We start from the raw sequence: 25,289 nt of genomic DNA on the forward strand, positions 1-25,289 counted from the left end.
GAAATTTTCTTTTCCAATTAAAATGACCATGATTGCATCTCTTAACACTATTAAAATTTCCTCTACTGTTATGTAGGTAGCAAAACATGGAAGTATTATATATTATTTAAAAAAAACAACTAAAATCCACTTTTCATTTGTTTAAATTGTTTTAGAACTTGAGACAACAGATCCTTGAATTATTGGGCCCCATTTCAATGAATCATGGTGTTCATTTTATGGCTGCTATTGCATTTGTGTGGAATGAAAGAAGACAAAACAAAACGACCACCAGGACCAAGGTATGTGTTCAGCCATTTGATATTTTTATTTTCGTTTGATAAGCATTTGGTGAGTACATGTCAATTTTCAAGTCTCCATTAATGGCAGTGGGGCTGGGGTGGGATGAGGAGTGGAAACAATAGTTTTTCTATAGGTTTAGATAATGATGTATTGCCTGAATGCCTTGAGTATAAAAATAATCATTTTGTGTAAAAAAAGAAATTAGTATGATATTAACTATATTTTAGAGGGAAAAGTTAACATAGTACAGTGTATTTTTTAAATGTTTATCATTTAGGAATGATATGGAGAGTTTTCATCTTGACTAGTTTTTCATTAAGACATGATAGCTTAAGTAGTTTGTTTCTAAATGTAATTAGTATATTGGTTTAACTGGATTGTATATGTGAAATTGTTGCTTTGTGAGTTTGAAAACTCAAAAGTGTTCTTTGTTGGAGATACATAGTGGCTCATTAGAATATTAGGCTATTAAATAATTAACATTCACATAAGATATATGATTTGTCTAGTTTAAGGTTTCTGATCTGTTATTTTTGTGCTGATTTCACATTACATATATGTTGAAGTTTCAAAAGGAATAAAAGTAAACGAACATTGCTACTTAGGACACTTTTTTGCATGTGAGGATCCAGTAGCAGATACTACATTAGACAGAACAGAAATCCTGGACTATTTAAAATCAGCCAAGGACCTGTGGTTTAACAAGGCATATCAAACACATGTATTTTTCTCTGCTCTTCTTTCAAAAATGAGAGTAAAAGAATTTAAAAAGACATAAACCCACAATGACAGAACTTGAGGGAGTTGACCACAGAAAAATAAGAAGTATCAACAAAATTTTCCAAGATGAAAAACAACAGATCTGTGTGGTAACAGATTTAGTAGAGAAAATTGATAGTCTTCATTGCTGTAAAAAAGGAACCACTTGCCCCTGTAAAACTACAGATGGTCTCTGTAAGTAGAAATCTTATGTACTTTTTTTTTTTTTAATGTTTTTATTTATTTTGGGGAGACATCATGAGCAGAGTAGGGGCAGAGAGAGAGAGGGACACACAGAATCAGGAGCATGCTCTGACAGCACAGAGCCTGACACGGGGCTCGAACTCTTGAAACTGTGAGATCATGACCTGAGCTGAAGTCAGACACTTAACTGACTGAGCTACCCAGGTGCCTCAGAAATGTCACGTACTTCTGAAGACAAAGTGTTGGGATGGGGTGAAATCTGGAGGATTAATGAAAATTTATATAAGGAACAACTAGACCACTTCTAGATCCCTTTTCCCCAACTCAAGCCACCACCCACTCTCTTACCCTACCCAAGCAAGAGACTGGAGCCAAGTTTGCTCTGTGAAGACTCTGGTCAAGAAAGGCTCTGAACCTGAGAGCACAAGATTCACAGGGATAGACATTAGACTTCATGATGAAAACAGGGGCATTTGCAACAAGTTTACATACTGAAAAATGGGCATCAGCCTCACCCCAGTGAGGTGGCAGGAAGCAGTACTGCCCTTAGGTAGGAATTTTGAGGATTCACCTCTAGGAAAATGACTTGACCAAGAAAAAAAGACCTATAGTTGCTGAAGTTATTGAGTCTACTAACAAAACACCAGGCTGCGCATTAATTTTGTATCCTGCGACTTTGCTGAATTCATGTATCAGTTCTAGCAGACTTTTGGTGGAGTCTGTCGGGTTTTCCATGTATAATACCATGTCATCTGCAAAAAGTGAAAGCTTGACTCCATCTTTGCCAATTTTGATGCCTTTGATTTCCTTTTATTGTCTGATCGAAATCAGTTGCATTCTTATACACGAATAGTGAAGCAAAAGAAAGACAAAGAAACTGATCCCATTCACAATTGCACCAAGAATCATAAAATACCTAGGAATAAACCTAACCAAAGATGTAAAAGATCTGTATGCTGAAAGCCTTAGAAAGCTTATGAAGGAAATTGAAGAAGATACTAAGAAATGGAAAAACATTCCATGCTCATGGATTGGAAGAATAAATATTGTTAAAATGTCAACACTACCCAAAGCAGTGTACACATTCAATGCAATCCCAATCAAAATTGCACCAGCATTGTTCTTGAAGCTAGAACAAACAATCCTAAAATTTGTATGGAACCGCAAAAGACCCCAAATAGCCAAAGTAATTTTGAAGAAGAAGACCAAAGCAGGAGGCATCACAATCCCAGACTTCAGCCTCTACTACAAAGCTGTAATCATCAAGACAGTGTGGTATTGGCACAAAAACAGACACATAGACCAATGGAATAGAATAGACACTCCAGAATTGGATCCACAAAAGTATGGCAAACTAATCTTTGACAAAGTGGGAAAGAATATCCAATGGAAAAAAGACAGTCTCTTTAACAAATAAATGGTTCTGGGAGAACTGGACAGCAACATCAGAAGAATGAAACTAGACCACTTTCTTACACCATTCACAAAAATAAACTCAAAATGTATGAAGGACCTGAATGTGAGATGGGAAACCATCAAAACCCTAGAGGAGAAAGCAGGAAAAAACCTCTGTGACCTCAGCCACAGCAATTTCTTATTTGACACATCCCCAAAGGCAAGGGAATTAAAAGCAAATATGAACTATTGGGACCTCATGAAGATAAAAAGCTTCTGCACTGCAAAGGAAACCATCAACAAAACTAAAAGGCAACCAATGGAATGGGAAAAGATATTTGCAATTGACATATCAGACAAAGGGCTAGTATCCAAAATCTATAAAGAACTCACCAAACTCCACACCCAAAAAACAAATAATCCAGTGAAGAAATGAATAGACACTTCTCTAAAGAAGACATCCAGATGGCCAGCAGACACATGAAAAGATGCTCAATGTCACTCCTCATCAGGGAAATATAAATCAACCACACTGAGATATCACCTCATGCCAGTCAGAGTGGTTAAAATGAACAAATCAGGAGACTATAGATGCTGGAGAGGATGTGGAGAAACGGGAACCCTCTTGCACTGTTGGTGGGAATGCAAACTGGTGCAGCCACTCTGGAAAACTGTGGAGGTTCCTCCAAAAATTAAAAATAGATCTACCCTATGACCCAGCAATAGCACTGCTAAGAATTTACCCAAGGGATACAGGAGTGCTGATGCATAGGGGCACTTGTACCCCAGTGTTTATAGCAACACTTTCAATAATAGCCAAATTATGGGAAGAGCCTAAATGTCCATCAACTGATCAATGGATAAAGAAGTTGTGGTTTATATATACAATGGAATACTACTTGGCAATGAGAAAAAATGAATTCTGGCCATGTGTAGCAGTGTGGATGGAACTGGAGAGTGTTCTGCTAAGTGAAATAAGTCATACAGAGAAAGACAGATACCATATGTTTTCACTCTTATGTGGATCATGAGAAACTTAACAGAAGACTATGGGGGAAGGGGAGGACAAAAAAAAGAGAGGGATGGAGCCAAACCATAGGAGACTCTTAAAAACTGAGAATAAACTGAGGGTTGATGGGGGGGTGGGTGATGGGTATTGAGGAGGGCACATTTTGGGATGACCGCTGGGTGTTGTATGGAAACCAATTTGACAATAAATTTTATATTAAAAAATAAAAATGAATAACAAAGCAAAAAACAAAAACACTAGGCTGTAGTCACCACACAGGGAAGCCTCCCTTCCCATCAGTCTTGCACATAAATGCTTGAATTCCCATCACTTTTTAATTCCTTTTTCAAAGGCAATAATAGTGTAGTTGTTAACAGCACAGACTTTGAAACCAGATCCATGCGGTTCAAATCCTTACTTTAATCCCTAACTATATGACCCTGGAGAAGAAGTATACTACTTCATGAGGTTGTGAGAATTGGAAGAATATATTTATGTGGCACTTAGAGCAATGCCTGGCACTTAATAAGCACTCGGTAAATATTAGCTTTATTACTATTCCTCACATTTAAATATGAATAAAGAGCCAAGGATTACTGGTCACATGAAGAAAGTCTCTAATATGATAGACAATGAGAAAAACAACTAGATAAAGTCAAAAGAAACAATGCAAGTTACAGAATAACATTCAAGTAATAACAACAGTGCCTTTCTAAGAAGGGAAGCTATGTTACATCCATGAAATAAGATTATAAGAAAGAGATTTGCAAAAACTAAAATTGTTCATGAATATAAAACTTTTTTTTAAAATTTTAATGTTGGGGCTCCTGGGTGGCTCAGTTGGTTGAGCGTCCGACTTCGACTCAGGTCAAGATCTCACAGCTCGTGAGTTTGAGCCCCACATTGGGCTCTTGTGCTGACAGCTTGGAGCCTGGAGCCTGCTTCGGATTCTGTCTCCCTCTCTCTCCACCCCTAACCTACTCGCATTCTGTCTCTGTCTCTCTCTTTTGAGAAAGAGACAGAGTGTGAGCTCTGTCATCACAGAGCCCGATGTGAAGCTCAAAACCCACGATCATGACCTGAGCCAAAGTCAGACGCTTAACTGACTGAGCCACCCAGGCGCCCCATAATGAATATAAAACAAAGCAGATAAATACTAGAAATAAAATATAAATTTAGAGATAGGGAAGTAGGGTAAAGGAGATCAGAAAATTAGGAGAATGATACTGGAGGCTCAATATCTTTTTGCAGAAACAAAGAACAAAAAAATGACGGGGAAAAATTTAACGAAATACTACAAGGAAATTTTCCAGAAATGAAGGAAATGAGTTTGCACAGACATTGTGAAAAAAAGAGATTTACTCAAAGATCAGCATGTAATGTCAGAACATTGGAGATAAAAGATCTGAAAATCTTCTTCGGAGAAAATACTGTTCCTATTCAGTGGAAAAATGATAAAACTTGTTAAGAGCAGCACTGGAAATTATGGGTAAATCAGTTTTAAGTTATAACGCTAAACCCAAACTGTCACTCAAAGCGTTTTGAACCATGCAATATCTATTTTTTTAAAAAAGTCATTACCATCAGTTCCCACTCTCTCAGCACCTGGAAGATCCTCTCCATTAGAGGAGGAATAAACCAAGAAATAGGGGGATCCAAGCAATAGAGGTTCTGATACAGAAGGCTGACGGTCACAGAAAAGTTACCAAGATGTTACTATGCACACCTACAGAGTACCAACCCAGAAAGAGAGCAGAAAGACCTCAAATAGATGTCTCAAGGGAAAAAAAAAAGGGGGGGGTGGCTACCTGGGTGGCTCGGTCAGTTAAGTGTCCGACTCTTGATTTCAGCTCAGCTCGTGATCTCACAGTTACTGAAGTCAAGCCCTACATGAGGCTCTGTGCTGACAGCACGGACGTTGCTTGGGATTCTTTCTCTCCCTTTCTCTCTGCCTCTCCCTGGTTTGTGCGGGTGCACGCTTTCTATCTCTCCCTCTTGAAATAAACTTTAAAAAAAAAAAAAGGAAAAGGAAGAGGTAGAAGATTAATAATTGCCTAATGTATTTTAATATGTAATGAGAGATTTACAGTTGTTGGAGCATTTGAGGATGAATTTGTGATCAAGATGGAGAAAACCAAACAAAAATAGAGCAGTTTATTAGCTCTAGGAAAAACAAAAAGTGAAAGAAATGTAAGGGCAGTATAATACATAGTACAACCATAAATAGTCATATGAATATTGGATATTTATTTAAATAAAATTACAACATAACTATGTTGGGAGGATAGGGAGAAAAATGTAAGGGAGCTAAGTTTTTGTCTTCTGAGGTAGGAAGTCAGTAGGAAATCGGAAAAAAAAAAAAAAGACACAAAATAGTTAAAAATAGCCGTGTGTATTACTCAAAAAGAAAAGAGCTAAGAGTTGAGCATGGTTGATCTAGGGTGTGAAATATAGGATAGGACGTAGCTTACTGTCCTATTTGATTTTTTGAAATGATGTATACATTGTATTGATAAAAAGTACATATATTTTACCTAATCAAGAGACCTGTAAAGTCCTTTATATTAAAAAGAGGCCATGAAATATTCTCTTAATTCTGTGATTTCTCTTAAAAGGCCTGTGTGCCCACGTACGTGCATAACCGCAGTGATGTGTTTATCCAGGTCATCCCTGCAGCCAGTGAAGAGCAGCTCTTACTAGTAGAACTGGTTCGCTCCATCAGTGTCATGAGAGCAGAAACCGTTATGCAGACCGTGAAAGAAGTTTTAAAGCAGCCCCCAGCCATAGCCAAGGACAAGGTAAGAAGAGCTTTTCTGAGCTGTTTACAATTCTATTTTAGAAATAATGCTGAGATAAGATATTTTTTGTTCAGTGACGTCCTTTTTATGCTTACAGATTGCAGAGAGGAATGCATGTTGCCCTCACACTCCTGTAATAAAAACATGTATCAACTTCTGCAGTGACTGCTATTGTGATCATTCCTGTAGCTGGTGAAGAGCCCTTAATGGCTTAGATCTCTTATATGAACCTTCTAAGGCAGTTACAGAGTTTATGACCAAAATCTTAGGGGGTGGGGGGAAGGTTCTGGTCATTTAAAGGGAGAACATGTAAACCAGTGCTCAAGGTCTGCTTACCTCAACTGTTGCTTTTTTTTTTTTTTTTTTTTTTTTTAAGCTTCTTCCTTTCTCTTTGGACAAATGTCTAGCATTTTGCTGTAACGTTAGCTCTACTCCATGTCATTTATTGACCACGTACAAAACTGTGCTTTGCAGGGGCTACAGAAAATGAGTAACATAGTCTGTGCTCACAGTTTATTGTCTCTAATTAGGCAGATACAAAGTCTGCAAATTAGTAAAATTATGGACTTCTCTACTTCTGCTCTTTGTTCTAGCAATATTGAGAGGTCATATTTGCTAAGAAAATATTTACCACCTGCCAATGTTGGACTTTAAGCCAAGCCAAATAAACCTAATCATATCCTTCATAGAATTATCACACATATCTGCTTTATTAAACATAAATGTTAATTTTTTTTTGTTTTATCTTTTTTGTTGAATTGCCCGTGGGAAGAGGATACTTCTGTGTGTAGAATAGCCGGTATCCATATTAACTTTTAATAATTTGCTTACTGTTGCAACATCACCTCTGGAGCATTCGCCATAGGATTTTAAATTTGCACGTCCAAGCTCAGTTCAGCATCGTATTTTGAGCATCTGCTTGTGTCAGACATTGGACTAAGCATGAAAGACCCTGGAAGCAAATAATAGCAGCTTCCACCACCCTCCAGCGGCTGCCTCTTGCTCTCGATCTGGGTTCTGAATCCGTTAGGCACTTGATTTTTGTGTGATAAAGGGGAACCTTCAAGGGGATAGTTGGTACTGCAAAGGAACAAACTGATAAATGTCAGTGGACATCAGTATCATTTTCTTGCCTATTACTAATTTCTGTTACTCTAAGCACTGTCCTTTAACTTCATGTTAGGCGTTAGTCTCAGATTTGAACTACCTACACTAATTTAACAGAAACTTGTAGTAAAATAGATTTAAATTCAAATTTCATGAAAATCTTCAACCTAATTCTGATAGCACCAACCAAGTATAAGGTGATTAAAATAAAACATATTGATGCTTATAGAGTAAATGGATCATTTGAAAGTAATGGCTGGAGTATCAACTTTTGATGTGTACAGGGGGTGGCAATTGAGACTCTTTATTTCTTCTATCCATTTTCAACTTTTTAAATGGCTCTTAGGTTAAGTTTGTTTCTACTAAATGAAAGACTTGAGTGGCATTTTTAATGGCAAACTAGTGTTTTTGTTTTCTTTCAATGTTTTGACAGTAAAGTACAGAGTAGCTGCAATAATGAAAAAGCAAAGGCAGCATTTTTCTTCACTGTAAAATTGATTTCTTTTGTTTATAGAAGCACCTTTCTTTGGAAGTCTGCATGCTTCAGTTTTTCTATGCTTATATTCAAAGGTAAGATAACTGATGTAGATCTCTCCTTACTACGTTAACAATGTATAAAAGTTTGGAATATAGGACAAAGGCAGCTGAGTTCGTTCAAGAAATTGCTAATTTTTCCTTTTGTGGATATATTTATATAAGTCAGTGGGTATGTTAATGACCCACAGCCATGTAGGTCCTGCAAACCTAAAGACCTGCGGGTATTGAAGACATGGTATTGAAACAATGAATTGTAAGAAAATCATTTAAATATAAAGGAGAAATTACAACTCTTGAAGCCATGCTTGTCGCCACTGAATCCATTATTATTTTGATATAGGTGAATATGTGGTAATCTAATCTGATTCTTTTTTTTTTTTTTTTTAATATTAGGAATGATGAAAGGAAAATATCTTCCCATTCTAGTATTCCAGTTTTGTGTTTAGCTGACCCCTAAACAGAAGTCAATTGATTTCAATTTTGATAAACTTATGGGACAACCTGAATCTTAATGTCCTCCTGTAGAGAGCAAATGCATTTTAATTACCAAACTGGCATCAGTTTATGATCTATGACTAACATTTATAAAGTCAGGTTATCTAGTATATTTAAACTGATTGTGATTTAGAGCAAAGAGTACCTATAGTTTGAACTTAGATACATATAGGTGTTAGGGTTAAGGCCAGACTGAAACAAAGATAATCTGAATATCTTTAGAGGTGAGAGACTGATGTTCAGGATAGATTGGTAACTCTCCCTTAGATGAACTAAAGACTCCTAGGTGAAGGAAAAAGAACTAAAATAAGAGATAAGTGGAGAGAATAGGACCAAGAGCAGGTGACTATGATGTCAGTAATCCAACTGAGACTTAATTCAGTTGTATTTTACTTTTGAGAGTCCGTGTGATTAAAAACTGGGATTTCTATAGCACAATTAAAATTTCTATACTAATTAAGTTACACCGGATATTTTAAATATGTTGGTTTTCTTTTTATATAACAATAGTAGAAAATAAAGAGCTTTTAAGAATTTTGTCCTATCATAGTCTATAAAAATTTAGGGAATGTTTCAGAGAAACTAGTAGGAAAATGTGGTAAAGGCTGTGGGAAAATATAAAGAAAATAAAAGTTAACTGTGGCTCTCTCTATATATACAAAACTATATTTATCTTGCAGAATTCCAGTGCCCAATTTAGTGGATAGCTGGGCATCATTGTTGATACTTCTGAAAGACTCCATACAACTGAGTCTTCCAGCCCCAGGGCAGTTTCTTATACTTGGGTAAGCAATTTCACTTAAAAATATTATTTTGAAAAAAATAATGTTCATTGTCCTAATTGCTGAATAGCAGATGTTTTGAGTGAGCACATGTTCTCTCTGTCTTCTCTTGGAATTTTCAAGATATAGAACTAGATGTGTGATTTGAGGCCTGTAAAAAAAGGGTGTAGGGAGAAAACTGTGTGTTTATGTGTATACAAAATGTAAATGCACTAACAAACCTTACTATAGTAGTTTCTTCAAGGATGAGTAGGATGTCTGATGGGGAACTTCATACAGGAGTCATTTGCCTTCAGGACCCTGAACATGAACAGTCTTGGAAAGTCATTTTCTCTGTTTTGGAGTTTCCTTATCTATGTTGCCAATTTGTAGGATTATTTGATAAATTCCAGTCACCCTTACTTAACTGCAAGCACCATGATGTCATGGACAGTGTCGGTTTTTTCGCTTACCATTGTTCATAATATGTCTCCAGTAAATACTGGTCAGTGAATGGAGTTGGCAGGAGCAGCAAGCCTTTGTGGAGACAGGAATGGGAGGGGCATGTTGGGGCACGGTGCGTTGTCTGGTTTGGTTCTTAGAGTAGAGCACTGGCAACAGAATGGTGGGGAGATGGAAAGGGAGATGGGAGCTGGATAGGGAAGGATTCACATTTTAGCTTAAGAAATTTGGTCCTGGGGGGGGGGGGCCACCTGGGTGGCTCAAGTCGGTCAACCATCCGACTTCAGATCAGGTCATGATCTCATGGTTCGTGGGTCAAGCTCTGTGTTGGGCTCTGTGTTGGCACAGCCCAGAGCCTGGAGTCTGCTTTGGATTCTGTGTCTCCTCCTCTCTCTGCCCCTCCCTTGCTCGCACTCTCTCTGTCTCTCTCTGTCTCTCTCAACTAAACATTAAAAAAAAAGAGAAATTTGGTCTTGGGCAGGGGTGAGAGTGATGGCAGGTCTTGAGGAGGGACGTGAGTGGCAGGTTAGTAGTAGAATGGATTAGAGGATAAGGAGGCTAGGCCAGGAATGCTGTTTCAAGTAGGAGGTAGGGACTATGAACTACTAAGGATGGAATTGCAGGACCAAGACAAAGAATAAAGGAAAAGGGACTAGCAAAGGAGATAGAAAGGGAAATAGAAGAAAATTAGAAGAAAACCGGCTATATTCCGTGTTCTAGAAGCAAACGTAAGTTAAGAGGGCACAAGGAACTCTTCCAAAGAGATGAAGGAAGATGGGGAATAAGAGCCTGTATTGATGATTTGGAGAGGACTGGTGATTTAAGAGAGAGGAGTTTGGTGAGGTAGTGAGCACAGACGTTAACAGCCAAGGGTTAGAGTGAGAAAGTATGAAGTATTCTTTGAAGATGTTTGATCATGAAAAGAAAATGATAGTATAAAGTAGCAGGAGGAAATGTGATTTGGAAGTCATCATTAGTAGTAAAGATCTGGGGCGCCTGGCTGGCTCAGTCGGTGGAGTGTGCGACTCTTGATCTTGGGGTTGTGAGTTGGAGCCCCACATTGGGTGTAGAGATTACTTAAAAAATAAAATCTTTTTAAAAAAAGATAGTAAAGAAGATCTGAGGATGTTGAATAGTTAAAAGCAAAGACTTTGTAGTCTGCCAGCGTTCAAATCCAGCTGCTTTACTTCTTAAGCCGCGTGGCCTTGGGCAGGTTATTTAACCTCTCCATCTGTGAGATGATATTATCATCCCCATGAGGGATGATAATAATGCCAACTCACAAAGTTGTTATGATAATTAAATTAGTTAATATTTGTTACATTCTTAGAACAGTGCCTGGCCAATCATAGGTGTTATGTAAGTGGAGAGTGATAGAAAATTCTAGAGAGAAGAGGGCTCACTGATAGCATCACATTCCAGAGACAGCTGGGAAGAGGTGGAGAAAAGGAAATGAACAGGTATTAGAGTGAGAAAGAAGGATACATTTTCCTCTAAGATGTTGCTACTCAAAGGTTGATCTTCAACCAGCAGCATTGGAATCACCAGGGAGCTTATTAAAAATGTAGAATCTAAGGTTCCACCCAGAACACCCCAATTAGAATCTGCTTTTTTAGCAAGATTCCCAAGTGATTTGAGTGAGTACACACTGAAGTTTGAAAAGGACTGCTTAAGATATAAGGAGAAGAAGGAAAAAACAGAGTAAGCTTTTCCCCAATTTTTTTACATTGCATCAGGCAGTCCAATGATATCATTAATAGCCAGCGACAGTCAACATGTTCTCGTACTGAATGGACATAAATTCAACCAAGTGCAAAGAATTTTGAGCTTTTAGCCATCTTCTGTAGTTCTGAAGGGGATTTTATATGTGTAAATGTGTGAATCTGTATACACAGACTTCGCTTTTGCCCTCCGTGTCCTTATGGAAACTAGCAATTCTGTTTTGGCATCTAGTGGTCTAGAAGAGTTTCAAGTGAAGAAGAGAGAAGGTGAGAATTCTTCAGTGAGATGGCCTCAAGTTTTCTGGTAAATGTGGGAATGTAGTCTTCTGCCAGGAGGTGGAGGAACCATGATGGAGAGCTGGTCAGCCTAAGGTAGTTGAGTAACATGGAGGGCCCAGCCCAGCCAAAGTGAGTCACAGACCCTGCTCAAGAATTTCAGGGATTATGATGATCGCCAGACCCTCATACTATCTATTTTGAAAGTTATCTAAATCAAAAAGCCTAAGGAGTTTTAGACAATGGAGATGTAATGAAAAGAGCAGTGGGCTCAACGTCTGCCCTTCCTGGATCAAAGGTTAATATAACTAGTGTGTATGAGTTTTAGTGATGAGAAAGAAATGTAAATACTAGAAATCAAACTACATACTCATGAAGATTTCTGATTCTTCTTATTTCTAGTTCCAGCCCTCATCTCTGTGATCGTGGGTACCTCAGTAAACCTCTCCAAGGCTGTTTTCCCATCTGTCAAGCAAAGATAGTGGTGCCTGGCCTACCTACCTGAGTTGTCTTAAGGCTCAAAGAGGAAATATATGTACAGTTCTTGACTTATCAGCAAATAACCCTGCTGCCTAATTTCATCAAAAATTAAAGCTATTTATTGTGACTTGTAGCTTCCCTACAGGATTTTACTGTTTCTTCACCTGCCTTTTCTTCCTTTCTCATTTCTCAGAAAATGAAGATCCTACCTCCTTCTCCGGGGTGTATACTCTGATTATTTAAGCAAAAAAGTTGGACACTGTCAGTTAGACTAGACACTTAATTCCCTTTTTAAATTTTTTTTTTTCAACGTTTTTTATTTATTTTTGGGACAGAGAGAGACAGAGCATGAACGGGGGAAGGGCAGAGAGAGAGGGAGACACAGAATCGGAAACAGGCTCCAGGCTCCGAGCCATCAGCCCAGAGCCTGACGCAGGGCTCGAACTCACGGACCGCGAGATCGTGACCTGGCTGAAGTCGGACGCTTAACCGACTGCGCCACCCAGGCGCCCCTTAATTCCCTTTTTAAATTCGATTGTGTGTTTGTTTAATACCAACCATTCCACTGATCCTCTAAAAATTCCTAATTACAAAATAGAAATTGAGATGAAGATTGCTTTTCAGTATCATTTCACATTTAGTTTGGAAATGATCATGCATATAATTTATCTTAACCAAGTCAGAGTAAATATTGAGTGGAAGTTTAGCAAATAAAAAAAGTTGATTTTTCATTTATAAAGTATTTTTAATCTATTATATATAGACACACAGGATAAGAAACCATTTCTGTATTACAATTTAAGATTGGTGGGGTTTGAGTTTTGGGGGTTTTTTTTTGTTTAATATATAAAATGTAAACAGGAAAATATACAAATAATTAGTATACAACTCCACAAGTTATTACAGAGTGAACATATCAATTATATAATCACAAGACTAAATTAAGAAATAAAACGCCATATGTCTCTTCAGGTCCCCTCCCAATTACTGTCCTTTCCCTCTCCCCAAAGATAACCATTATTTGGACTTCTAATACCACAGATAAATTTTGCCCTTTTTTAAAAACTGTATGTAAATATTTTATTCTGTGTCTGCTTCTTTCACACAACATATGTGTATAAGATTCCTCCATGTAATTTCATGTAGCTGTAATTTATTGAGTTCCATTGCTGTTCCATATTTCATTGTAGGAATATGCTACGATTTCTTCTCTTGCTGGACTTTTGGGTTCTTTCCACTTTGGTGCTTTTACAAATAATGTTGTTATGAACATCTTTGTACATGTGTTTTCCTGCATATGTTGATTCCTTTTAAAGTCATAGGATATTCATATATACATTCATTAAACACATAAAATAGAAGTTGAGGCTACAGAGCCACTTGGTCACTGTGAGAAATCAGATTGCATCATTTCCTTTACACTGATGTTTCCTGTTCGTTTTTCTCTTCTGCCCTTTTAGGGTTCTGAATGAGTTCATTATGAAAAACCCTACTTTGGAAAATAAGAAAGACCAAAGAGACCTTCAGGTAAGGCATTCTGAATTGAGAGCTGTTGCCAAAACTCTGCATCTCTCACTGCCTTTAACTGTAAAAGGATAAGGTCAGGTAAGATCCATCTACGAAGTTGCACGAGCACGCGTATTTGGGTATGTGTATACGCATGTATACGTAGAGTGGTTTTTCTTTGTTTCTTTAGGATGTGACTCATAAAATAGTGGATGCAATTGGTGCCATTGCTGGTTCTTCTTTAGAACAGACAACATGGCTGCGACGAAATCTTGAAGTTAAGCCTTCTCCCAAAATAATGGTGGATGGGACCAATTTGGAATCTGATGTTGAAGGTATTGATCTCAAAGATTGAGGTTTATGTTTATAGGCACCTGTTTACTAAGAAATCATTGCAACTAGCACTGTAAGCACTAGAAAATCATCCTTTTCCTCATGTTAGCAGGTAGCTTTCTTTAGTGGGAAAAGACCTAACTGTATCTTTACTTTACCTGTCTTTTCTCTTATTTAGATATGTTATCACCTGCAATGGAAACCTCAAACATAACTCCTTCTGTATATAGTGTCCATGCACTGACATTACTTTCTGAGGTAAATATCAAGTTTTTTCACATGAACTTTCAAGTAAACAATGTCAAAATTCAAGATTAGCAAGTAATCCTTACAGAGGAGTTTTTAATTTGAAAAACCATTTTGCACTTCTAGAGATCACTATAATAAATAAAGTTGTGACTTTGTATTTGGACCAGTTTGTTAAATATTAGTGATAACTTTAGATATTGTTTCCTTCCCCGGGCACTATTTTTTTAAGCATGATTTTTAAAAAGAAAAGTGCTTTTGTATGACAGTATAATCAGAAGGTGGTATAATGATGCTTGCCATGATGAAATATTATACCAAAGATTTTTAGATTCATCCTCTGACATGCTCTTTTTTTATACCCTGCTATATAGCCTTGTAGGTCATTTTTATTTCCCTTTTCAGATGTGGATACCATGCCTCCCAAAGATTAGAACAATATGACTAAGGCTAAATAGCTGTTAATTGATAGAGCTGGGACTTAAACAGTTGAGTTTATTTCTAAGCTCTCTTTTAACTGAATCGGAGAAAGAGAATAGAGTGTCTAGTCTTTGATTCACTCTTTAGTCACTGTCACATTAGAAGGTTCTTGACCTCTCTTAGAACCTTCTATTAGAAGGTTCTGTACTTCCCTCTCACAGTTGAAAATAGCAAAATTTGCTCGTACTTATATCCTATATTTGTAATGGACAGAAAAATTTTTTAAAGTTGCAGAAACCATTCATTTAAAATGGATTAGTGAGGGGGTGCCTGGGTGGCTCAGTTGGTTGAGAAGGTCTGACTTTCGCCTTAGGTCATGATTTCACGATGAGTGATTTTGAGCCCTGCATCAGGCTCTCTGCTGTCGAGGCTGCTTCATATGCTCTGTCACCTCTGTCTCTCTGCACATCCCCCACTCATGCTTTCTCTCTCTCTCTCAAAACTAAATAAACATTAAAGTTTTTTAAATGACTTAGATCTGATTTCAGATTTTTCAAATTTTAAGGTATTCTAGGTATTCTTACAGACTGAAACCCATGTCTGAATGCTGTCACTTTCAGCTGTTAGATTATACTCCATTTCACTTCTTATGTTTTTTAGGTTTTGGCTCATCTTTTGGATATGGTTTTCTATAGTGATGAGAAGGAACGGGTTATTCCTTTACTTGTAAATATTATGCATTATGTTGTACCCTACCTCCGAAATCACAGGTACTGTTATTAAAGTAGATTTCGTAATTCAAAGCCTGTTAGAAACAAATAGTGTTCCTTTAATGCCATTTTTGGAATTACCACAAAATGGCATTATTTTTGCCTTGAATTATAATGATTAAAGAAAACACATTATTTCTGTTATGGTGCCTTCTGTTTCATATTGTTTTAGGGGAATGTGAGTACTTATGAATAACATGGTGGTTCAAGTTATAACACATAGGTTAAAGTGGTTCTGGTGCTCCTTCCTCCTAGTGCACATAATGCTCCTAGTTATCGAGCCTGCGTCCAGCTGCTTAGTAGTCTTAGTGGGTATCAGTACACACGGAGAGCTTGGAAGAAAGAAGCCTTTGACCTCTTTATGGATCCCAGTTTCTTTCAGATGGATGCCTCTTGTGTTAATCAGTAAGTCGTCTTGCTTTTATTCAGTGTGATGATGCATCTCGCTGAAATCAACCACTGTCCTGCAAAGTAGAACACTTTTTTTTCCCGGTAACAACAGGAAAATCCTAATTACATATCATACTCCTCGTTTCTTTCAGTTGGAGAGCAATAATGGACAATCTGATGACACATGATAAAACAACATTTAGAGACTTGATGAGTGAGTATTATGGGATGAAACCTAAGTGATGTATGTCCTTATCAGGACCCATTCTTATTGTTTGCCTTGTCCTTCTCTAGAAACTTCAGAATTAGCTCTTTGTCAAGTTGTACGTATATCCTATAGGGATGGAATGTTAAAGTTTAAAGAGGACAGCATGGTGATAAATAATAAGTAGAGCTATTTGGCCATGTCTAATTTGTCTCTAAATTTTTTGCACAGCACACAGCATGGAACCTGGCACATAGTAAGCACTCAATAAGTAATTATTAAATGAATGAAAGGCTGGCAATTGGATTCAACCTATCAGACATGTCACTCTAAATCCGGGGGCTCTGTTTATCTCTTTTGAAGGAAGAAAGAGAAGGACCAAGAAGATTAGAATCACTCTCCACTCTGTTTCTACTGTCTTGATTGGTTTTATATATTAGGATTCCTGTAGTATTTCATCTGAAAAACGTGTTTTCTTGTTTTGTTTTTTTTTTTAATTTAAGTAATCTCTACACCCAACGTGGAGCTTGCACTCACAACCCTGAGATCAAGAGTCGTATGCTCTTCCAACTGAGCCAGCCAGATGCCCCAGTTTTGTTTTGTTTTTTAAGTTTAAAGTTCCTAAACTAATGACCTTAAATAGCAGTAAAGCTGGATGAGTCTGTATGATTTTGTGTAAGCACAAGCTGTTGTTTCCCTGTCTGTAAAAGGGGCAGCATATTGTCTCTCCTCTGATCATCACAGGGTTGTTTTAAGGTAATGAATTTTGACAAATTCATCTGTTCAACAAATATTTATTAAAAGACAAACATGGGGCAGGCCATTATGCTAACCTTAACCAAATAAATAAGATTATTTCAGGGAGTAGGGGTGCCTCGGTGGCTCAGTCGGTTAAGCATCCAACTCTTGATTTTGGCTCTGGTCATGATCTCACAGTTCATGAATTTGAGCCCCACCTTGGAGTGTGTTTGAGATTCTCTGTCTCCTCCTTTCTCTCTCAAAATAAATAAATGAACTTAAAAAAAAAAATTACTTCAGGGAATAAGAAGTTGTGAAGAAGGTAGGGTGATACGATAGATTTTAAGTAACACCTGAAGAGCTCACAGTTGGAACTAAAGAAGCCAACCTTGGGAAGGTCTAGGGACAAAGTGTTCCACGCATAGGGAACAAAAATTACAAAGATCTTCTGTGGGGAACAGCAAGAACACAGTGTGGCTACAGAAGAGTGAGCTGGAATTGAGTGACAAGACTTAAGAATGGAGAGCTAGGTGGGCCAGGCCAGAAATTATTTTTAAAGCAATGAGGAATTAGGCAGATGGCATGGAATATTAAAGGGTGTTATAAAATGGCATTGTTGGTGTTCTCGATTTTCTAAATTTTCCTCTCTTTCCACATTCACAATTCCTATCCTTTGGTCTTCTGGCTTGTACACGCTGGGTCTGTTTGCCAGCCCTTCTACCCCAGAGAGGAGCCATGAATCCTCTACCCTAAGCTCCTCCCACTCTTGGAAGCCATAAGGTGTCTAGCCATTTTTACAAACAAATAATAGAATAATCTTTTTTCAAATGACCGCACGTACATTCTTTTTTTCAGCTCGTGTAGCTGTGGCTCAGAGCAGTTCACTTAATCTCTTTGCAAACCGTGATGTGGAGCTAGAGCAAAGAGCCATGCTTCTCAAAAGATTAGCATTTGCTATTTTTAGCAGTGAAATTGACCAGTACCAGAAATATCTTCCAGATATACAAGGTAAATCATGTAAAACTGTTTTCTCTGTCTTCCAAACTGTGTTCTTTATTGTTGTTCTTTAGTAAATACTTTTCCTTAAACTGTTAAGTTGGGGTAAAATATACCAAGTGTAAGTAGATGGAGAACACTGTAGAATTAGAAGTTTGTTCTGACACAAAAATTACCATCATCAGCATGTAAAAAGAAATCAAACAGTGAGTTTGTAGGACTTGCCTAAATATGGTCTCTATTTTATTGTTTGGTTCTAGTTTCCTAAGAATTCGTGTTTAAGGTTGAGGCATATGACTATTTTGCTGCAGGCAGGTTAGTGTTGTTTTTTTGTTTTTTTGTTGTTTTTTTTTTTTACTGTGGATAAGGGGTTCTATAGTTTCAAGGAGGACTAAAATATAGGCAGAGCCAGGAATTGGGGGCTAGAAGTAACATTTGGAGATCTGTAGTGGGGGGGGGGGGGGAGTTGTGTAAGGTTTTTGATAACCTTTACCAAATGGGTTTAGTGGCCCTGTGTGTCCTGAAGGGTACCAGTGCACTCATCATCGCTCCGCCACCAGATAGCTTCCCCGTCCTGGGGCAGAATTGTTCATACTGAGTCATTGTGCTGATGCAGCCACCAGCTTCAACTGCCTGGCGACTGGGCTGGGAATGACAGTTGTCATCTCTTTAGTGAGATCATTTCTGTAGGAAGAGAAGTGACTCCTTTCCTTAGCCTTTATACCTAATGTCAGATATACAACATACACACTATTTGTCTTGCGATTTTTTTTTTTTTTTTTTTAAGTTGACCAGATCACTGCTACTCAAAGTGTGGTCCATGGACTAGTACCAGTCTGTTATCCCATCCGTGATAAGTACAGAAATTTAGAGTAAGCATTTTAAACTTTTATAGCAATTTGACAGAATCTGTCACATCTAACAATAAGAAAATGGCATTTGTATTTTATATCTTCTTTAGATTTTTTTCTAGCAATTCATTTTTATTATATTTTATGGGGAATTTTTTTTTTCATTAGTCCACCAGAAAGTTTGAGAAGTAGTAGGCTAGCTTATATGGAAAAGTTCACATGAAGATGATTTTAATTATTAACCTACTGAAAATACACTGCATTTCTTTCAGAGAGATTGGTTGAGAGTCTCCGTTTGCCCCAGGTGCCAACTCTTCACTCTCAAGTGTTCCTGTTTTTCAGAGTATTACTTTTAAGAATGTCTCCACAACATCTTACCTCACTCTGGCCTACCATGATTACAGAACTTGTGAGTTAATTCTAATCATCAGGTCATAAATCTAAACTGTAAAACAATGGGATTAGCATCAGCATGCTTACTGGATATAAACTAATCTTGGAAGAGAACTGAACTCTAGTTAAACTTGTTACTGATAGTTTTTACAGTTGAAAAGGGTAAAACAAGTCAGAGTCCATCTCCATATAGCTTAAGCTTCCAAATATGTTAACATTCCCAATATTAGCTCCTTGTGAATCATTACTTAATCTGATCTGGTTTCATTTATTCTCTTGTACACCAAATGGGTAACTCTATCATGGCTTCCAGGCCTGGTTCCAGCCTATAGCAGAACCTCTGGGGTGCTGAGAGCTGGTTTAGTTGGATTCCAGTGGACTGACATAAGGCATGTCCTCACTCTTGAAGTGTAGCACTTACCCTAGTTAAGCTTCCTTGAGAGAGACTTTCACAAAGATTTTGTTATCTCCCAAACAGTAAAACCTTCCTCAATCCCACTATACTATTCCATTCTCTCCAGATCTTACCATCTTCCTCATCTAAATCATTTGGGGACCTGGGGATAAAGGAACATGAGTAAAGGAAGAGAAGTGAATCTGTAACTCTAAAAACCCAAGCATTTATAATCTCACAAAGAAATTGGCTTTAATATTTTTTTTTTTAATTTTTTTTTTTTCAACGTTTTTTATTTTATTTTTGGGACAGAGAGAGACAGAGCATGAACGGGGGAGGGGCAGAGAGAGAGGGAGACACAGAATCGGAAACAGGCTCCAGGCTCCGAGCCATCGGCCCAGAGCCTGACGCGGGGCTCGAACTCACGGACAGCGAGATCGTGACCTGGCTGAAGTCGGACGCTTAACCGACTGCGCCACCCAGGCGCCCCTAATATTTTTTTTTAATAACTGTATCTCTGTTCCATCCTTGACAAATAAAAAAAGGTATGGCTTCATCCCAGCTGTGTCAAGTTATTAGGAAGGCTGTGTGCTTGATTTGCAGTTTAACTTCCACAGACTCAGTATAATTTAATTTGATTGTATCCTAAAATTTATTTTTGGATTAATGAAAACAGTCTAAAGATAGATTGAAAGAAAAATTAAATATTAAGTTTAAATAAACATTTAACATGAATTTCACGGTCTTCAGGTACAGGTATTTTTACTGATGGAGCAGGAACTCACTGCTGATGAAGATATTTCACGGTAATATGTAATATATTTCCATATTTTCTTGTCAGTGTTCATTATCCTAAAATCATCCAGAATGTTACTTTACAACTAGGAGAGTATATAGTTTTATATGAATACTTTATATATTAGTCTGTTACTACATAATCAATTATATTTGGAAATAATATAGCTTCATTTATTCCTTAATCATAGTAGACTAAACTGTCAACACCCAGGGCCTTTGTCCTCTAGACAAATTTAGTTTGAAGCAATATGTCTTAGTTACATGAGCCATGTTGGTTTTGGTAGGTCAGATCTTATCCGCGAAACATGCAGCAAAACCTTTCATGGCAGGTAAGCTGTAACTAAGGTATCCATGTGTCCCAATCTTCCAGAATGATCTCAATGTACTGTAAGTGTATTCTTTTTAGTAAAGGCAGTTTATTAATATGACTATAATTTTTTATGTAGGAATTTTTGTACCATTTTGTGTAAATTGAAAAGTTTCCTGTAACACCATGTGTCTTGGATATATATTATTCTTCAATGCCAGGTTTATTTAAAAGGTTCCCCTGTCCTAATAACTTTATTTTTATAGAAAGACACCCCCACCCGCAATTTTCACAGAATATCAAGTAGTAGGGAGGTCTCTGGGTTTCACAGCTAGTATTTTTACATTTCTTGAGTGTAACACAAGTTTCTGTGCAATTTTTACATTCTCAAAATTTAAAGAGTAAAAGTGAACTTTTTATTTGAAGACAGCGAAATTAATTTAGTTGTGACCTTGCTCAGCAGTTACTGGTAAACTTAGCAGAAGGAAAATACTAGCTGGCACCTTGGGAATTATTAGGAAATGGGTTCAGCTGCTGACACACTGTCTCCTGCTTACAGGACTTCAGGCCCCTCTGTGGCTGGTCTGGAGACAACCTACACAGGAGGTAATGGCTTTTCTACTTCATATAACAGCCAGCGATGGTTAAACCTCTATTTATCTGCTTGCAAATTTTTGGATTTGGCTCTGGCGTTGCCCTCCGAAAATCTTCCTCAGTTTCAGATGTAAGTATAAAAGCAAAGATATTAAATGGATATTTTTGAAAGTATGTTTGCTTTGGTCAGTGACCTCTAAGACTAACTTAAATTTTTTTTTTGTATAAGTGAAATGTTCTTAATTTTTACTAACGTGGTGGGGGGCTCAAACAGTTATTGGAAGTAAGTGGTTGCTGTGGATAAATTAGAGCATTTAGTTTAATAAGTTGAATACCTACCATATGTGAGACAGTGGGATACATGGCTCACTAGCTTCCAGTTCATTGTACAGTTGAACACATGATGGGTGTTCTGTTAGCTGACACGCAGGAACTGTTGAGGTCACAGAACAAAGACCCCCACCTAGCTTTAAGCCATGAGGGCAGATTTATATTGAGGTGGTGAGTGGGAAGGCACATGTGGAGTCTGGGAGGTTAGAATGGACCTGGCTTGTCTGAAATGCTGAGATCGATATTGCCGGAGCAGAATATTGTGAGAAGAGGCTGGAAAGGGGCTGAATTATGTAAGGCCTTATAAACTGTATTAGATAATTTGGACTTTCACCTAGGGACACTGAATCATACTAAGGAATGCAGTGATGTTATCAGGCTTGCATTTTAGAAACTACCTTGGCTGCAGTTTGGACAGAAGACTAGAGATGGGCAAGACTGGAATCAAGGTTTTTATTTCAGATGATAGGGAACTGAGAACAGAGGGGAATAGGGAGAAACTGAATAGAAATAAATTCTCATAAGTGCCTTTGTTCAAAAATACTGATTTATGGTTTTTCATATTTAAATTTTTAAATAGGCAAACTATGTAAGATTAATCAAACATAGCTAACTTAAGAATTTATCCATATGATCAAATATGTATTTATATATAACGTATTATATTATTCTTCTGGAATGGAGTATTAATAGGCTAAAGAGTAAGACATCAGAATCTGTTTTCTATATTGGACATGCTTAAATCCCCCAAAATTGCTGTTTCACAAGTTTACTTTTTGTTAAATTTAACGGTAAGAACTAGAAATTCTTTTTAGATTAAGTCCAGTTCCTTTTTTTTCTCCATTTGGAAACCATATACACCTACTTCTTGATAAAGAAGAAATTCAGGAAGGAATCCCATGCAGAACTGTAGCAAAGTGGCCAGAATTAATTGGGATGCTTATCATCAAAAAAGTGATAGAAGCTAGTCTCCAGTGCTCTAGGAAGAACCATTAAGTAGTATGTTCATCGTATTGACTTGTTAGCTTCCATGATCAGAACCAAAATTAGTTCATCCTGTTAGGACAGAGTTACTAAAAAAAAGGATGGAAAAGGCTGTAGAACTATAATTTTTAAAAAACTATTTTTAAAAAAATCTATGAAGTAGTAGATGATGACCTGGAGAATTTAATCTTGAAAGATTAGTATCTTTCTAAACATGATATATATTTCAGAAGTTAAAGATCTTTGATAATTTAACCACAAAAAAATGTTGAGTCTCTGTGTGACAAAAAAAAATACCATGAAGTGGAAAAAGTAGAAGGTTGGGGAAAGATATTTACGGTGTTTATGACAAAAGTCTAACTTGCTTAATATGTACAAATCAGTAACCCAGCAGGAAAATGGGTCAGTGAGAGAATAAAGAGTTCACAGAAAAGGGCCTATAAATGGTGGAAAAGCCATTACTCCTAAGAGAACTTCCAATTATAAATAGTGATCATAATGGTAACGATCTAAAAGTGTATTTCTTTTTAACCTTAACAGAAGCATTCTTACTCCAGTTGGAGGTGTACATTGATATCGTCTAGTTGTTCTCCAGAGTTGTAGTTACCAAAATTCAAAATACACATTCTCTTTAAGCCAATAATTCTACTATTACAAGTTTTTATCCTACCACTGTACAGTCAGATACGCAAAAAGTCAGTACTGTAAGTGTATCCATCGAGGTGCTACTTGTAATAACGAGACGATCTAGGAGGCTGGTTAAGTCAGTACATTCCAACACTGGAGTACTGTGTAGCTATTAAAGAGAGTGGGGTTTTACATGTTATCTAAATCAGCACAATTAAATCTAATTAAATCATCACAAGCAGCAGTCGTGGTTTTTTAAGTTTACTGAAGAGGAGGTTGGCTCTGTGCATGTGTGCTCTATTCATGAATTCTGGATGCCAACACAAGAAACTGGCTATGTTGATGGACCCTGTGGTGGGAGGGAGACACTACCGTTCTCTGGTATGTCCTTTTATACTGTTCAAAATTTTCCCATAGTCAGATACTAATTTTATTTATTAAAGACAAAAATACAGGGGTCATGAGAAAGAAGTCCTACTTCATGTTTTATTTCATTTCTTTGCCCCCTGTGTGGAGGGCATCTGGCCAAGTATACGGTGGGGATTTTGCCAATTAACAAATGAGGACATAATCATTTAAGTTACTGGCTTTGTGCTCATGAAGAACAATGATGAGACTTTCCATATGTATTTATTCTTTACAACTCTAGGAGATGGTTAATAGTATCTTTATTTGCTGGTGAAGAAAAGGGTCAGGTTGAGAGTCCTGTCCTAGGTGACGGGGCTGCACCCGGCACAGCTGGCACTGGAATCTGTAGAGGCAGTGGGTCACGTTCTTTCCACTACATTTAACGTGGCCTTGTCTCAAATGGCACATCTTGTCTTACCAGTGTCGATATCATTCTTCTGTACATAGGTACCGATGGGCCTTTATCCCAGAAGCCTCCGATGATTCGGGTTTGGAAGTCCGAAGGCAGGGCATACATCAACGAGAATTTAAACCTTATGTAGTTCGACTAGCAAAACTTCTTCGGAAAAGGGCAAAGGTACCACATTCTTCTTTTTAAGTGTAAGAAGACAGAATTGGTAAAATGTATTTATATCATGGATTATGTATTTTGTATCTTTCGGTATGCCTCAGGCTAATTAAGAGATCTTCACCCAAGAAAATAATAATGAGTTTGGCATGCTCACCAGTGAGCCTTTATTTCAAATCTTTTGTCTTTTTTGCATTAAAGTTTTTTCAGGGGCAACTGGCTGGTTCAGTCAGTGGAGCATCCGACTCTTGATCTCAGGGTTGTTGAGTTCAAGCCCCATGTCGAATGTAGAGATTACTTACAAAAAAATAAAGCATCAAAAAATTAAAAAAAACAATTTTTGTTACAAAATGTACAGTGTGGGGATGACCCAGGTATTTTGGAGTCTCAATTTGCAGTATGTGCTTTGAGTGCTCAGAAATTTTCCAGTCTTCTGGGGTCCCCTAATCAGGCAGCAGCCCCTGAACTAAACCACACTGCACAAACTATAGAAATGGAATAGAGAAGGAGTTTAGCTTCAAGGTTAATTACTTTTTTTTCTGGCCATAGAGAACTGGAGGATTAAAGAGGAGGTTGCGCTTGAAGGATCTGAGGAACTTGATTTAAAATCAAGTCTTTAAGGAAGTAAAAGGGCAGACATGAAAGTTGGGTCCAGAGTTTAGGTACTTTTCCCTTTAATATCATAGGGGTTTGAAAAACTAATCATGACGACAAACCCACAAGCTGTGTGATGATTATGACCCCAGGCACATGCACTTTCTGTCATCCCTGCATCTCATTAGTAATGACAATTTTTGTAAGACTCCTCTCTGTATCTATGGGATAAACAAGACAGCCTTTTGCCTAAAATGTGTCCCATAGAATAAGATAACAATTTTGATTAGAAAGCATTTTCCACACTTTAAACAAGGTCTTCATGGCCAAACATACTTTTCATTGGAACAAAGGCTATGAGTTCTCCTCTTTCCTTCCACAGGACAAGGAGGAGGACTTTAAGACAGTGATTTTGGAGGGATTGGAGATGGCCAAGCATCAGGTGAGGGTGGCTTTTTGATGCTTGTGATGTGGCAGCAAAAGTTGCCACATCTGGACCAAATATTGAGACACAAACCCAGGTGTGGATTTCAACAAGTACAAGAGAGGTA

At 37.5% G+C, this 25,289-nt stretch overlaps 1 protein-coding gene across 14 annotated transcripts in view; it reads left to right on the forward strand.

Moving 5' to 3' along the window:
* DOP1A (DOP1 leucine zipper like protein A) overlaps nt 1–25,289 on the forward strand; it is a 111,557-nt gene that overhangs the window by 83,801 nt on the left and 2,467 nt on the right. For 7 of the 14 annotated variants that reach the window (XM_058734563.1, XM_058734575.1, XM_058734565.1 and 4 more), the window contains 16 exons: nt 156–281; nt 6,265–6,447; nt 8,069–8,124; nt 9,267–9,371; nt 13,747–13,813; nt 13,983–14,127; nt 14,304–14,383; nt 15,452–15,561; nt 15,817–15,966; nt 16,104–16,165; nt 17,750–17,902; nt 19,014–19,150; nt 20,279–20,334; nt 21,193–21,357; nt 24,024–24,153; nt 25,121–25,180. In XM_058734563.1, coding sequence (XP_058590546.1) covers nt 156–281; nt 6,265–6,447; nt 8,069–8,124; nt 9,267–9,371; nt 13,747–13,813; nt 13,983–14,127; nt 14,304–14,383; nt 15,452–15,561; nt 15,817–15,966; nt 16,104–16,165; nt 17,750–17,902; nt 19,014–19,150; nt 20,279–20,334; nt 21,193–21,357; nt 24,024–24,153; nt 25,121–25,180 — 1,785 coding nt within the window. The remainder of the gene's footprint in view (nt 1–155; nt 282–6,264; nt 6,448–8,068; nt 8,125–9,266; nt 9,372–13,746; nt 13,814–13,982; nt 14,128–14,303; nt 14,384–15,451; nt 15,562–15,816; nt 15,967–16,103; nt 16,166–17,749; nt 17,903–19,013; nt 19,151–20,278; nt 20,335–21,192; nt 21,358–24,023; nt 24,154–25,120; nt 25,181–25,289) is intronic. The other 7 variants (XM_058734567.1, XM_058734570.1, XM_058734569.1 and 4 more) reach the window with 3 other exon arrangements.

The sequence above is a fragment of the Neofelis nebulosa genome, chromosome 6 (assembly GCF_028018385.1).
Source record: "Neofelis nebulosa isolate mNeoNeb1 chromosome 6, mNeoNeb1.pri, whole genome shotgun sequence".
NCBI classification, from domain to species: Eukaryota; Metazoa; Chordata; class Mammalia; order Carnivora; family Felidae; genus Neofelis; species Neofelis nebulosa.